Below are 15,419 nucleotides of genomic sequence, written 5' to 3' on the forward strand. Positions count from 1 at the left end.
TCTTCATTCCCACAATGCACTTTTAGTGCGCTGAATACTTTACCCATACCTTCCCTTGAGAGTTAATTAGAAGTGTATTATCGTTTTAGATATAAAGTGCAGATAAGGCAATCCCCACTTTGAAGACACACAGCTTTCTAGGAAGCTGCAGTACTTAACCCCAGGGGCTTATTGATTAAATAATTCTCAACTTGTCCAGGCATACCTTTTAGGTAGGCACTGCCATATTCTAAACAGTACTTTATAGGCATACAAGAAAGGGGGCCATAAGAACTTGTGGGTGGGAAATCCTATCCCCCATAGCCCACGTCTTCCCTTCTGTCTTGTTCAGACTCTGATTTTTCACCTGTTGCTTCCCCCTTCCTCCATATTCCCCTTTCTGACCCCCGAATCCCCAGTTGTAGGAAATATTTTCCTCCCATTTTCACACTTGTCCAATTGCTCTGCCCCCTCGCCAACCCACCTCCCCTAATAGGGTTGCCAACTTCCAGGTAGTACCTGGAGATTTTCTGCTGTTACAACTAATTTTCAGGCAATAGAGATCAGTTCTCCTGGAGAAAATGACATTTTATATGGTGGACTCTAGGGAATTAGACCTGCTGAGATTCCTCCCTAAGCCCTGCCCTCCCTAGGTTCAACGTCAAAATCTCCAGGTAGTTCTCAACCCAGAGCTGGGAACCCTGTGCTATTTCTTGATTATAAAACATTTCCATACAGTATGGCTAGGCTTATCTCTTTCTCTCTTTCTCTCTCCTCTCTCTCCTCTCTCTCTCTCCTCTCTCCTCTCTCTCCTCTCTCTCTCCCCTCTCTCTCTCTCCTCTCTCCTCTCTCTCCTCTCTCTCTCTTCTCTCCTCTCTCCCCCTCTCTCTCCTCTCTCCTCTCTCTCCTCTCTCTCTCCCCTCTCTCTCCTCTCTCTCCTCTCTCTCTCCTCTCTCCTCTCTCTCTCCTCTCTCTCTCTCTCTCCTCTCTCTATTTATTTATTTTTATTAGTGGTGGTTGTATCCCACCCCTATCCCTTGGAGTTGCACAAGGTGGGTTTGCAATTATTTTTCTGGAGCTTTTGTTTTGGGGCAAACCCTGGCAGCTACTTGGGTTTGCAGTAAAGATCACTCTCCAGCCCTGGGTCATCCCCCTTGCAGATTTTCTGATTCTCACAGTGGAGTCACACATGGTTATTAGATTCATGATTGTTAACTACGTGTATAAATATATGCATCTAGATCATGCATTGCATCATTATTATTGATAGGCAAATAGTAATAAATCATTTTTTCTCCCAAGCAGTCATGAGTGGGTTTTTTTTCCTGGTTCAGGTGACTAATACTGAATACAGCAATCATTGATAGGTTTAGCAATATTCTTTGAATTCAGGGTGTAATAGCCTTAGGGAATGCAGATGTGGAGCAATGTTCCTCCTGCTCCTTCTTTCCCCCTTTCTCACAACACTTCATATTAGTCAGTGGAACTGCTTTTCCACTAAAAGTGAAGATGAATGTAACATTTGTACAGCAGTAGGACTGTTTGGAAGTGCCCTCACTATTGTCAGTCAAAACAAAACTTTAATTTCTCCTGGGGATGACCTCTAAAGTGCCCTCTTCTGCAGCTTTTACAGTGATTAAGTTTGAATGAGGTCAGACCAGCCATGGATGGTTGTCATGCCCCCACAGATGCTTTTGTTATTTTCCTTATTAAGCATCAGTTCCCCTATAGCTACAATGGGCTTAGTTCCTTGTATAGCCTTCTAAAGGGAGGGAATTTTAGTTGGACCCTGTCCCTTTAAGAAATCTCACTAGAGGCAGTCTTCCTATTACCCAGTAATCCCGCTGTTTAGCTCAGTCAGTCAGTCAAAGGTGCCTAGGGTAGCTGGAAGGCTGCAATATCTGTCACATTTATGTTGTATAGAGATAGCATAAAGTTAAGGTGTACAGAAAGTAGAATCCAGATAAAGGACACTCAAGGAACCCAGAAGAAGCACAGACAAAGTGGACCTTCTTGGAAGCAGTCAAAGAAAGAACAAAAGTCTCAAGCTTTAAATTGTTCACCACTCAAGCAAGTACTTTATCTTAGTCAGACCCTGGGAGGAGTTACGCAGTGGTGGCGAACCTTTGGCACTCCAGATGTTATGGACTACAATTCCCATCAGCCCCTGCCAATTGACCATGCTGGCAGGGACTGATGGGAATTATAATCCCTCTAGATGGTCCCTCCTCCTGAGGATAGAAAGGTTTCAGTTCTTCTAAGCAATAAACCTTGTTTTGAACTGTTACACCTCGCTTGTGTGTCTCCCACTCTGTTCCACCAAGAACAGGGCACCTTTAGATTGTTTTACTTGGGGGACAGAACAATGGTGCTGCTTGGCTAGTGCCTGTGTCATCATCAACCCATCTCCTGTCTACCAATCTTGGATGCATTTTGTAAATGCTGTTATGTATTGTTACGGTTGCAAATTTTTAAAAAAAGTAATGTGGTGGCTGAATATATATAAACAAATAGCTGTATATATGCCACTTTCAAAATTGAAAGATGGAAAATGTACTAGAACTACGGGGGAATCAGCAGATTGATGATTGGGATATAATACGCTGGAATGTGATGTGAAGTGGTATCACATCAAAGATGAAAAACGTGCTGTGGCCAATGGCCATAGGCCCGTGCCAATTGGCCATGCTGGCAGGGGCTGATGGGAATTGTAGTCCATAACATCTGGAGTGCCAAAGGTTCGCCACCACTGCCATAGGCTGTGATATGTCTATCTTCACCTTGTTCCCTTCTTCTCCAGAGCTCTCTCCAGTTTGACTGCTTCCCAGTTGCTCTGAGCGGGGAGCTGCACATCACAGCCTTCACCAGCCCCGTTTATGAATCTGTGCCTATGCTAAAACAAACACACTATGGACCAAGTGAGTGCCCATCTGAGGAACAGAGCCATCTCAGCAAACAATCACCCTCCAGCACTCCTGACTGATGTTTTCTTCCCATAGATTGCAGCTGGCGTGATGCAAAAGATTCTGTCCGGCTCTGCCAAGGTATGTAGCGATGCCAACAACCTGCCCACACTGTTCCCCTGAAAAAGGCAAGGATCAGCCAAAACAAGTGTCTGCTTGATTCAGACACTTCCGCTGTAACTTCTTCAGAATATTAAAAAAGTCCTTCCTGGGTACAACCCTCAGGTTCCTCAGTAGGATTGACAGCTCCAGGTTGGGCAATACCTGGAGAGTTCTGGGGTGGGGCCTTAGGAGGCAGGGTTTGGGGTATAATGTCATAGAGTCCACCTTCCAAACCAGCCATTTTCTCCGGGTGAACGAATCTCTGAGATCAGTTGTAATCCGAGGAGAGTTCCAGCTGCCAGCTGGAGGATGGCAACAGTACTCATCAGCCAGTTAGATGCCCCAGGGAGGTTCATTAACATAGCAGGATGGAAATATATTTCGGTTTGTCTCCGGCATCTGGTCATTGCAAGTATTTGAAAGGGGGTGGAGCGTAGGATCAATCTATGAACTGGAAGGGTCTCAAAGATCATTTCCCCACTTACCTTTTGTTGCGTGCTACTCGCGGCAAGTAACGCAGGGTCCCGCTGCACTCCCCACTGTGTCAGTGGCGACAGCACAGCGAGCCCGAATCTGCCGTTCTCCTTCCCCCTCAGCATGCGGGATTTCTGTTCCTGGATGGAACAGCACCTTTTGAACACCCCGCTATGCGGGGAAGCCGAGGGGTGTGACTGCCGGTTCAAGGCCCAGGCTTGAGGAGGCTGCCCCAAAGCGCTCCCTTCCCTCCCTCTGCCCTTGCGCCCTGCTGCAGGGACGAAAAGGTTTTTTTTTTAAAAAAAAAAAGAGAAGAGAGACAGGGCGTGTTCCTGCGGTGGGAAGTAAAGACTTTGTGCTCAAAGCTGGCGATTCAAAGGAGGCGGTTGGAGAATGGAAGGCCAAAGTTTGCCTAGTTGTAGCCCTTCCCTACCTATTCAGTACTCACATTTACACACAGATAAAACTCAACAACGTTCAGTTATAGGGAGAAGCTGTCATCATGGTAGAACGTACCGTGTTTTAGAAGCTGATAACCCTAGATTCAGTTCCTAGCGCAGTGGTGGCGAACCTTTGGCACTCCAGATGTTATGGAGTACAATTCCCATCAGCCCCTGCCAATGGCCATGCTGGCAGGGGCTGATGGAGAGTATGATCCCTTAACATCTGAAGTATAAGGTTACGCCCTCCCAATCGCCTCCAATGAAAGGCTTTCTCCTCACGTGTTATGACTTTTCTCTGCCTGAGGTCTGGGATAGCCACTGCCCATCCTGGCAGGCAATGCTGGACTAGGAGGAGAGATGTCACATGCAAGTATGTACTATGTGCAGGCGTGGAATCCAATGGAAGAGTTGGCATCCCCACGAGAGAACTCGGAGAACACGTTGTCCGTCCCTCCTGAAAATGTGAAGATTTGCATAGGTCTTGATTTGCATGATATATTCTGTTCGTGTCGTTTAGCCGCCTTTGGCACAAGCACAGATCGGCCTGCTTATCATAAGCTATTTGTAGGAATGAACCCTGTGAACCATAGCAGACATAGGGAGGGTTCAGCAAAACAGTCCCAAGCAGCACACGGCCAATTAGGATCCAGACCACAGTGTACAAGGCAAAGGGTTTTACCCTTTTTTCACCCTCCCCACCCCCCATGCTCCCCCCCCCCCCAATTTGAATCAGCCCTTCACAGCTGCTATTTGCCTTTTGGGAGACTCCATGGGTATTACCGGTAACAAAGTACAGTTGAAAACTGAATGCAGTACATTGAAAATGCTGGGGGGAAGAATTAGGACTAATAAAGGAAACTGCTATGCATAGCGTGTGATTGGGTGTTTGGAATATGCTACCACAGGAGGTGAGTGATGGCCACTATCCTGGATAGCTTTAAAAGGGGCTTGGACAGATTTATGGAATAGAAGTCGATCTGTATTACCAATCTGAAGTCCTCTTTGATCTGAGATTGCAAATGCCTTAACAGACCCAGAGTGATGGGGCAACAGCGCCAGAGGCCATTGCTTTCACATCTGCATGTGAAGGCTCCCAAAGGCACCCTGGTGGGCCTGCAGTGAGAGAGCTGGACTAGATGGACTCTGGTCTGATCCAGCAGGCTTAATCTTATGTTCTTATGTTCTTACAGTTAGGTTTCCCTTTTTTTGGTTGTGAGCCTAGGTGCTTTTGCTATGGAAGCCCTATTGCTTTGGTACATGCATGTGCTTATTTTTTTAACTCTGATTTGAAATTAAGCATTTAGTTGATTTTAATTCAAGTGTATTCAAACTAGCTTAGATCAGATTTTATACTGTATGAGTCGACCATTGGTCAGCTAAAGAGCGAAGACTGAGGCAGGAATGGCATCTGGGTGATTAGCCAGCAGCGGGGAGCCGGAGGGTCCATGTTCATGAGTCTCCCGCATGCGGTTCCCTGGCACCTTTGGCTGGTATTCTATGGTGTGGGAGAGGGAGGGACGGGGAGTTCGGAGGCGAGGCCGGAGGTCGGGAGATCATCATGTGATACATGATCTCACCTGTCACGTCTGGAGAAAGGGCGTAAGCGTCTGAGCCTAATCCCTCACACAGGGGCAAGACCATTGTCCTTGCGCCCGGTGATTAAACCGAACAGTTCATGACCCATGACTCCTTGGGGGATGAGAGTGGGAGGTCTGTGGTCTGGAAACCCAGCAAAGGCCATTAGAGTCCACGTTGGCGTCCCAACGTTCTACCGCAGTGCTGCTGGGTGAAGCGGTGCATTCTACATCTCCTCCCCTTTTACATTTTAGAAAAGGGGACGAAATGCTGAGAGGCGATTTAAAGGGGCGCTTGTCTCCTCCCGCCCGTCTAGTCCAAGCTGACCAAGCTGCTTGTGTAACATTAGAACTTGAACGCGGGGTAGGGAAATTGAGGGGCACACGTTACAGGCAATGTGAATACGCATTAAGGCAGAGCAAAGATCGATATGAGGGCACACAATTAAACCAATGCAGAGCTGTACAATAGCACTCAACCATCCTCCCGGCAGCCAGCTCCAGAGGGCTGACCACCAATCCGGCAAAACATCATACTTCGATTAGATACAACTTCTTGCAGCTCGTATTTTCCGTGAATCAACTGGGAATTATCAGAAGATTAAAACAACACATATTATGTACATTCTCACAGCCTTGGTGATGTAACAACAAAGAAGTAATCAATAGCGGCCGCGATTGTCTAGGGTGGCTTGGCGGGTTCCTGCTTTCGGAGGCCAGGGCATCAGAGCAATGGAGGTAGGATTGATGGACTTCACAAGGGCACAGGCCAACCCGGCCAGTAGTCTTAGCATTGTAAGGCGAGTCGGGGACTCCCCACTGGGAAGTTCTGAGGCGAACTCAGCGGAGAGAACAACAGTGCAGCTCCGACAGGAGAACCGAGAGCAAGCCCAGTGTGGCTGGCCAGCGTCGGGCTCCCGGGGGTGGAGCTTAAGGGTGGGGCGATGGTGAAGCGACTGAGGCAACAAGAGTTCCGGCAGAGCCGAGGCGGGAATGTAATTAGCGTTCTCTCCCGCCCAGGTCCAGAACCAGCCCTGGGGGAGCAAGGATGTTTCCAGACATGGGGGGGGAATGTCTTCCGTGTGTGTGCAGCTCAACTGGCCGAGCGATGAATGGGCCGAATTACGGTTTCCCGCTTGTAGCTCACGCGCCCGGTGATGCGGCGCGGGTGTTGAACTCGATGGTTAGCGGCAGTTTTGTTGACAAGGGAGAAGCCAGCGGGAGTCTGGGCAGCGGGTCCCCAGTCAGCTCGCAAATTACCCTGATGGATGAGGCATTCCTTGTAGAGGGGGCTTAGCCCAGACTCAGCTAGGAAGTCTCCGGGCGCTTGCAGGTGAGAGCAGGCAGGAGCTTATGAGCTCTAACTCCCTGAGTACTAGCCCAGGCAGAAAGATGAGAGAGGCGTTAGCAGCTGACAGCAAACTGCTCCAGATGTTGGTCTGGTGGCTTCGTCAGGGGTGGCGATGCGCCATAGGCAGGAGGCGAGTAGAGCAGGCAAGGGCCGGTGGCCGCCCGAGTTGGTGATGATTACCAAAGAAGGCGGCACAGAGGTTCTGGGTGTCGGGGTGGTCTTACTGGCGCCCAGCAGAGTTCTAGGAGCTTGGCTGGTGAGTAGCCAGCGTCTCCCAGGTCATTGGGTCTTTGGGCATTGGCGTGGCGTTCCTGTTAGAGATCGCTGGGGGCGGGTCCTCTAGAGAGATGTGTTCCCATCTCCGGGATGAGTTGGTTTCCTCCTGGCGCCATTCCATGGGGTTAGCCTGTCCATGGCCGAATGGAGTCCACAGGGACCTGTAGGAAGAGGGACTGAAACACACCTTTTCCCAGGTTATGGGGAGGGCAGGTCCCACTTAGGCTCAGTTCGTGGATGGCGGGATATCGGGATCCCGGAGGTTTGAGTTTAAATTTAATATAAGAGGCTTGTTTGCAGCCTGTGAAGGTTGGCACCGTACAATCCCCTCCTGGGGGCGCCTACTCCTCTTTCTTTAGTTGTTTACACACAAAGGAAAAAGAGGGTTCTTTGCAAAGGGAAGTTGCACTTACCGTGATATGGTGGCTAATGCAGGAAGCTGGATGGTGCTAAAAAAAATTTTGTGTCCGAAGATTATCTTTGGGAGTACGCCTGCGAGCCACGGCCAAGCATCTTAGAGTGATGATAGTGCTATAGTATCACCCACTTCCCCTTAAACTAGAGACCTGTCACAGCAGTGCTGCGGTACCAGGGCCCAGACCCAGATTACCCCATCCAGGGAGAACCCAGTCAGCCAATTGGCCCTCCAGCCTCCCCTGATCGAAAAAACAGAGAAGAGAAAAGGAGGAGAGGAAACAGTTTTCTTACGGAAATTAGAAAGTAGTCTTTGGAGGGGCGATTGGGATAGTGATCTGTGGCTTTACCATCCCAGACCAGAGTCGTTTTAACCTGACTCATGGTCCTTCCCAGAGATTGACATGGATGTCTAAAGCGATGGGAAGTAGGACTGTGAGCTGCGCTCGAACCCTGGGCTTTATTGACGTGGCCCAGGCGGATGCGCCGTCTGGCGGTGTGTCTCCCACCCAGATGTCGCGGGCAAGCCTGGTGGCCACTGGGTAGACCGCTCGGCTGCTCTGATGTGGTAACACATCAAGCGCGGTGTCCACCAGGCCCTTGAGGCTACACCCTTCTATAAAGCGAGCTCCAGGTATGGCCGGGGAGCTCCCGATAAGAAAGTCTCCACCGCTTCTGCAGCCCGGTGGGTGTAAAACTCGCCATATTGGCTTCTACTGGGGCTGCGTAGCCTTTATTGGGTCGGCAGTATGGGGACTTAAAGGAAAAATCAGCTGGCGTAGCTGGCTCCGGCAGGTCACTCCTGTGGGCTGTTTGTCAAGACTTGGAGATGGATGGGTCCTTGAGTGCGTGGAGTCGATCCTCCGGGGACGTAGACAGTCCCTGTTGTGACAGAGGAGCCTTTGGCAGCACCAATAATAGTCCCGGTAGGGATGGGTTAAAATCATACTGGGTTAGGCAGAACCTAGAGTGGGGAACAAAGGAGATAGGCTGGGTGCATGGCTTGAGATGCAAGAGGGTGGTTTAGGCAGGGAGCCTTGGCGTTTTGGGTCTGCTCTAGTACTCTCCCTCTCCTTGGTCCTGGGCTGGGGAGGCGCCGAGGCGGGGAGTTTCCCGGCGGGCAGTCGTTTCTCCAGTGGGAAGCCTGCAACAGCGTGGGCGCCGGGTCTTAGGTGGCCTTCTCACTCCTGGGGAGGACCCTCCTCCCACATCGGGGTTGTAGGCCCCCCACGGGCTACCACACTCCCTTGAGTGTCGGGTCTGCCGCAGTTAAAGCAGTGTCCACAAGGGCTGCCTCCCGCTGGCCAATTGTTGAGAGAGTGCTGCGGCTAGGAGGCTAGCTTGGTGGGCGGAGGGACCCGATGTCTAGCAAACAAGCATGTGGCCAGTTCAGGATTTTTTACCCAGGCCGTGATCGCCCTCGCGGCACTCCGTGGGGCGTTTCTCTTTTACTTGGTAGCATGAGGAGCTCGTTTTGGAGCCTCCTAGCTATCTACCTCTTGAGCACTTCTGGAGCCCTGTTTACAAACTTCGGCCTTAGGGCTCTGCAGGGTTTTACTTGGGATGAGAGAAACTCTGGGTTGGCTGGCGGCGTTGGGGACCTTGAACAAAATACCTTATAGGCGCACTCAGAGAGGCGACCGTAAAGAGGTGGCCTCAGACAGGACAATCTGGTCGTTAGAGTTGGCCAACATGGAAGCAAGGCAGGCGGGGGCTGACTGCGAGGGCTGACTTTGGTGCAGGAAATAGGAGACATGAAGGTGCCGGTGATGGAATTGGTGGACTTCCAGAGCGTGCCTCCTCAGTAGGTGAACCTTCCGACCGCATGTCCTTTGCGGAGCTCAGTGAGATGTTATAGCAAAAGTGATTTTCGACAACCCGCCCGAATGGCGCCCACCCTCCCCTCGAGTATCTATGAAGTGGGCGGGGCACAATGCAAAGTCCCGGCATGCGTCTTCGTCAGGAGTTTCTTTCTTCTGCAGATGCGTGGCTAATCACGTTCTCACGAGTTTTGAAACCAGCATTATGGCCGGAGGATACAGTGGCGGAAAATGGAAAGTGAACAGGGGAGGCGGCTGAGCCTTGAGGAGAGTTTAGATGGAGTGAAAGGCGAGGGGGGGGGCAGAAGGAGGACAAGTCCAATTTAGTGGATAGAAAATTCGGGGTTGGGGGTGAAGGTGAAAGGTCCGAGAAGGAGGCTGACCTACAGCAAGGGGAGCCATGGAGTCTGCAGGCCTGATGGCGACAAAACATTGTCTCCGATCAGTAGCCGAACATCGGTAGCGAGGCTCTGTCGCGAAGAGTGCTCGATGTTTCCCAGTCCTTAAGATTCCAATGTCCCCCCCTCTGGGTACCATGGACTGAGCTTCAATCTCCTCAACCAATTTAAGCAGCTCCCTTCTCTTCTGGGGACCCTGCGCATTTTAGCTAACGCTTTCAGTTAAATCAGCGTGCTTGTCATAAGCCCTGCTTTTTGCAAGCTCCCATACTCACCGGTGTTCCATTCGGACGAGAGTGTCCTAGGGCCGTGTCTCTGGATCGCCCGATCGAGGACAAGCGATACGAAGCAGTGGTCCCTGGATCACGCCCGATCCAGCTGACTTGGTACATGACCCCTTCCCCAGAGGCGACGGTGAGCAGGGTGGAGGTTCGAGGAAGTTACGGGTTTGGCACCAGCTTGCTTGAGTGCGACCCGTGGTCACCGTAGAGCAGGAGGCAGAGGCGGAATGGCATCTAGTGGAGATCGCCAGCGGGAACCCCGGAGGTCCGATGTTCTAGCGGAGTCTCCCGCATGCGGTTCCTGGCACCTTTGTGTTATTATTCTATGGTGGAGGGAGGGGACCCGAGGGGGGAGTTCAGCGGAGGCGGAGGCGGGAGGTCAGGAGATCATCATGTGATGCATGATCTCACCTGGCTACGTGCGGAAAGGGCGTGGCGTCTGAGCCTAATCCTCACCTGGGGGCAAGACCATTGTCCTTGCGCCCGGTGATTGAGCCAGACAGTTCATGACCCATGACTCATGGGGGGATGAGGAGTGGGGATGCGGTGCGACCGGCAAGGCCGTAGGTCCGTTGGCGTCCCAACGTTCTACCACGGTGCTGCTGGGTCGGCAGTGCATTACTACAAACTACTGTAACTGTTTCAATGGTTTTAACTAGATTAGATTGGATTTAACTACTGTGATGGTTTTGAACTTGTTTGTTTTAAAAGTTTTAATTGTTTCAATCGAATTTATCTGTTATTTATTACTGTAAGCTGCTCTGAGCCCTTGTGGGGAGGGGCAGGGCACAAATTGAATTAAATAAATAAATTCTACTCCAACAGCAGTGGCATAGGAGGTTAAGAGCTTGTGTATCTAATCTGGAGGAACCGGGTTTGATTCCCAGCTCTGCCGCCTGAGCTGTGGAGGCTTATCTGGGGAATTCAGATTAGCCTGTGCACTCCCACACACGCCAGCTAGGTGACCTTGGGCTAGTCACAGCTTCTCGGAGCTCTCTCAGCCCCACCTACCTCACAGGGTGTTTGTTGTGAGGGGAAGGAACAGAGATTGTAAGCCCAGGTCTCCACCACAGGAGAGAAGGGGATATAAATCAAACTCTTCTTCTTCTTCTAAATTGCGATGTTGGCACTGCGATAAATAAGTGGGTTTTGGGTTGCAATTTGGGCACTGGTCTGAGGTTCGCCATCGCTGCTCTAGGGACATTCCCTGGCATCACCAGCTAAAAGGAGCAGGTGGGGCTGAGCTGACCGAAGGTCTGATTCAGCATGTGTGTGTGGGGGGGGGGTGTGTGTTTCTGATTTTGCTGTAATAATATTTTGTCTCTAACAATAAAGTGGCTCGCTCACTCCTGTCACCAAAGTGGCTGCGAAGGGTGGGTGGCCACCCACAGAGAAGGCAGGGTTGTCGACATACTTGGGTACACAGAGATATATGACTGTAAATAAATCACAGAAGTCTGGTGAGGACAGAACATGCCCCAGGCCAGATGGAATGTTGAGAGTTGTGTTGTAAAGAGGCTGCCGGTATGAGGGCAGATGGGAAAATCAGCCTGCTTAAAAACCTGGAGAGCTTGTAGATGTGTCGAGATTTGTGTGTGGGGGAATGCTGAAATTGTCCTCTGTACTATGATTTGTCGTAGGATTCCTGCTTGCACCTTATAAAAAGAATAGTTTTAAAAATCCTGGCTCTTCCCTTCAACCCAGTGAATTGGGCTGAAGTTTCACACATATTAGTGAGATGTCAAATTGTGCTGACATGTGCCACTGAAACGGATTACGTTTTTCACCCCCCGTTTGCAAAAGCATTTCATATTGTACTGGAGCTTTATGTGGAGATGTGTTTTTTTACCATATTGTGGTGTACATGTAACGTGCAGAATTTAAGACTTGAAACGGAATAATTCCCCCCCCAGAGCATTATGTTGTTTTGATGTGAACTGAATTCTAAATTGGAGTTGAACTTTTATGTTGCACTGTCATTATTGTGCATTTAAAGTGTCATCAAGTCTCAGACAATCCAATAGCGTTTTCAAGGCAAGAGAGTAACAGGTAGTGTGCCATTGCTGGTCTCTGCATAACATTCCTTGATGGTCTCCCTTTCAAGCACTAACCCTGCTTAGCTAATGAGGTCTGGCAAAATCAGGCTAGCCTGAACCATCCAGGTCAGGGGGCTGAAATTATTAGTGACATCAAATTGTTTGACTCTCACAATTGTCCAGCTATCCTCAACCAGGGCCAGGGCCTTTTTGACACTGGCCCCAGCCTGGTAGAGCTCTGCCTTATGAGATCTAGGCCAGAGGTGGGATCCAGCAGGTTCTCACAGGTTCCCGAGAGTAAGTTACTAATTATTTGTGTGTGCCGAGAGGGGGTTACTAATTGGTGATTTTGCCATGTGATTTTTGCCTTGGATTCGCCCTCTCTCAGCAGTAGAGCCTGGAACTTGAAGCAGTCTAGCAGGAGGTGCACTGGGCGTGCGTGGCAGCCTAAGCCTGCGTGCAGTCGTTCCCATGGGACTAGGCATGGCCAATAGCGTCTTTACCACAGTCCCTTAGGAATGCCTAAACCCCAGAATGCCCAATACGCCCGTGGTGCCCTGCCCAGTCCCATTGGCACTACACCACAGTTTGAATCCCACCACCATGGGAACCTGTTACTAAAAGTTTTGGATCCCACCACTGATCTAGGCCCTGTGGGACTTAGTTCTACTGGGATGCAGATATGTTCCACCAGATGTAATACAGAGATGTTCCACCAGGCATACAGGTGGGGGACAGCAAAGGTTATATAGATCAACTGTCCTCCCCTCCTTCCCTTGCCCCATCCTTTCTAGTTGGTTTCTTTCTTTCCTCTTCTTTTTCTTCCCTTTCTTTTTTCTCTTTCCTACCTTTCCTAATGTTCTTCTCCCCACTCTCCTGAGTAACCTTTGGGCCTGTGAGATACACAAAGAGGAGCAGGTGTGGTAGGTCTCTTTGGCCTGTCATAGGTTGGTTGTCCCTACTTACTTGTCATCATCTTCGGACATCCTCACCCATGAAAGATAGTCTGCCTACATTAGGTGGCTACCTACTGTATGATTCCATCTAAATTTGTAAACTATTAACTGGGATGCTGTGGTTTCCGGGCTGTATGGCCGTGTTCTAGCAGCATTCTCTCCTGATGTTTCGCCTGCATCTGTGGCTGGCATCTTCAGAGGATCTGATGGTAGGAATGGAAAGCAAGTGGAGTATATATACTGTGAGGTCAAAGGTGATACCATCTGGGGCCAGTAGCCCTGGCATGGCCAGGTCACAAAGAAGTCTGTAGCATGGGAGTACCAATGAAGATAGCAAGGTCAATAGGTGAATGGATCTGAATAGAAGTATCCTGGTCTTTGTTCCCTTTGATTGCTATAGTCTATAGTTGTCCTGTGTTTGTGTGGAGCCGATCAGTCACTGTCTTGATTCTAGAGTTTTTCAACCACACAGCACCCCAGTGATTCCGGCCGTGAAAGCTAGCCGACAATATATTAGCACAGAGTTTTATAATATTATTAGATTACAGTAATTATAATATAGCTGATATTGTACTTATTGGAGTACTTTAAAACCACTCTGAGCTCTGCTTGGCCAGGGAAGGTGCAGGGCAGAAATCAAATTGAATAAAAATAAATAATTGATTGTTTTAAATTGTAGTGCCCAGCCTGGAAGTCTTTACTGCGGCCAACGGGGCTGTGCTGCGAGTGTCAGATTTCCCCCCACGACAGAACTTCTCACTGTGGCTGTACCTGAACCGGACACATCGGAGTAAAGGGCTGGATTCCCCTAGGGTGCTGGTGAGTGAAGATACCCCACACAGGGTTGCCAGCTCTGGCTTGGGGGATTCCTGGAGATTTGTGGGAGATACCTGGGGAGAGTGGAGTTGGAGGAGGGTGGGCAATTCAGGGCAGGCAATATGATGCTATCCTCAAGGGAAGAGTTTGTCCTTAAGGGGGGAGGAGGAGGAGGAGGAGGAGGAGGAGGAGTTTGGATTTACTCCCCCTTTCTCTCCTGCAGGAGTGTCAGGGTCCCCTCAGAGTACCTTGAGAGGAGCCCTGATGCCTCCCTCCAAACCCTACCGGGGTTCTTGTTCCCGGCCTCACCCTGTTCTAGGAGGGGTGGTCAGTAATGAGGCCTAAACCCCTCAGGGCCCTGGCCTCTCTCACACAGTTCCCCTTGGAGCCTGTTTCCTCCCACAAGGACTCCCTTTGTTTCCCGAGGGAGCTTGTTTGCTCCCACAAGTCTCCCTGTCACAGAACTGGGAGCCCTGTTCTCTCCACAGGCCTCCCCACTCCCCTCCCCTGTCCCTCAGCTGGCCTTCCCAACCTCTCCTTCTCTTCGCTCCCCAGCCCTCTCTGCACACCCTTCCTTCTGCCTCCCTGTCCCACAACTCTCCCAGCTGCTGCCGTTCTTCTCCTTTTTATCCCCTACGCCGCGCCCGCTCCTTAAAGGGCCTCTCCTTGCCCGGCTCCGCCTTCCTCCAGACCTCGGGCCGCCCTGTCATGCCAGACCCAGGCCAGGGGAGGCTATCATGGCCATCGGTGGAGCCAAACCCCGAGAAGTCAGGCTCTCTCCTGAGGCGGCCGGCCCTCAAGTCCCTGGTGCCTTGTACCCGAGCTGCAGGCGTGGCTCCCTGCGTCAGCTGGAAGTGACCCGTCCCGGCCGTCCCAGTCAGCTGCCTCCCCCTCCCGAGCCAGGACTGGCCATGGAAGCTTAGATGCAGTAGGCCCGGGCGGAGCCGCCCGGAGAGCCCCAGCCCGGCCGCCAGAGGAGCTCTCCCGCCCTGACTGTCTACGCGCCGAAGCCCTCGGCCGCCCAATCCAGCGCTGGGAAGCCGAGACACGCAGCTGGCCGAAGCTGACCAGCGAGTCCGTGGCCAGTGGCAGTGGTAAGTCCGGGGAGGGGGGCTCGCCCGCTCCGGACACACCCCTCTAGGCGTGACACCCGTCAGGGCCGCCCGTCCACATCCGGAGAGAAATTGGCATTCTGCTGGCCGTCCCGGACAGTGCGTGATGGTGAACCTGAAAGGCAAAAGCGAGATATACCAACGGAGCACTCGTGGGTTATGATCTTTCGTATGACGTATCCACTGTAGCGGGGCATGGTCCGTAACAATGGTAAACGCGCGGCCCTCTAGGTAGAATCACAGGCCACAGCCCTTGATAACCAGAGACCTCCAGCTCCTCGTGGAGTATTGCATTCTACCGGCTGGTTCGGCTGATAAACGGATAGGATACTCCATTCGGGTCACTTCTGGGACAAGACCGCCCCGAGGCCCGTACCAGAGGCATCCGTTTGCACTATGAAGGGGAGATCGGGGTCTGGATTAG

At 51.1% G+C, this 15,419-nt stretch overlaps 1 protein-coding gene across 1 annotated transcript in view; it reads left to right on the forward strand.

Moving 5' to 3' along the window:
• The window catches only part of IL17RC (interleukin 17 receptor C), a 60,963-nt gene that overhangs the window by 15,709 nt on the left and 29,835 nt on the right, over positions 1-15,419 (forward strand). Inside the window, 3 exon segments of the mRNA XM_048487306.1 lie at positions 2,780-2,897; positions 2,979-3,023; positions 13,747-13,886. Of these exon segments, the coding sequence (XP_048343263.1) occupies positions 2,780-2,897; positions 2,979-3,023; positions 13,747-13,886 (303 nt within the window).

This window comes from Sphaerodactylus townsendi, linkage group LG03 (genome assembly GCF_021028975.2).
Source record: "Sphaerodactylus townsendi isolate TG3544 linkage group LG03, MPM_Stown_v2.3, whole genome shotgun sequence".
NCBI lineage: Eukaryota > Metazoa > Chordata > Lepidosauria > Squamata > Sphaerodactylidae > Sphaerodactylus > Sphaerodactylus townsendi.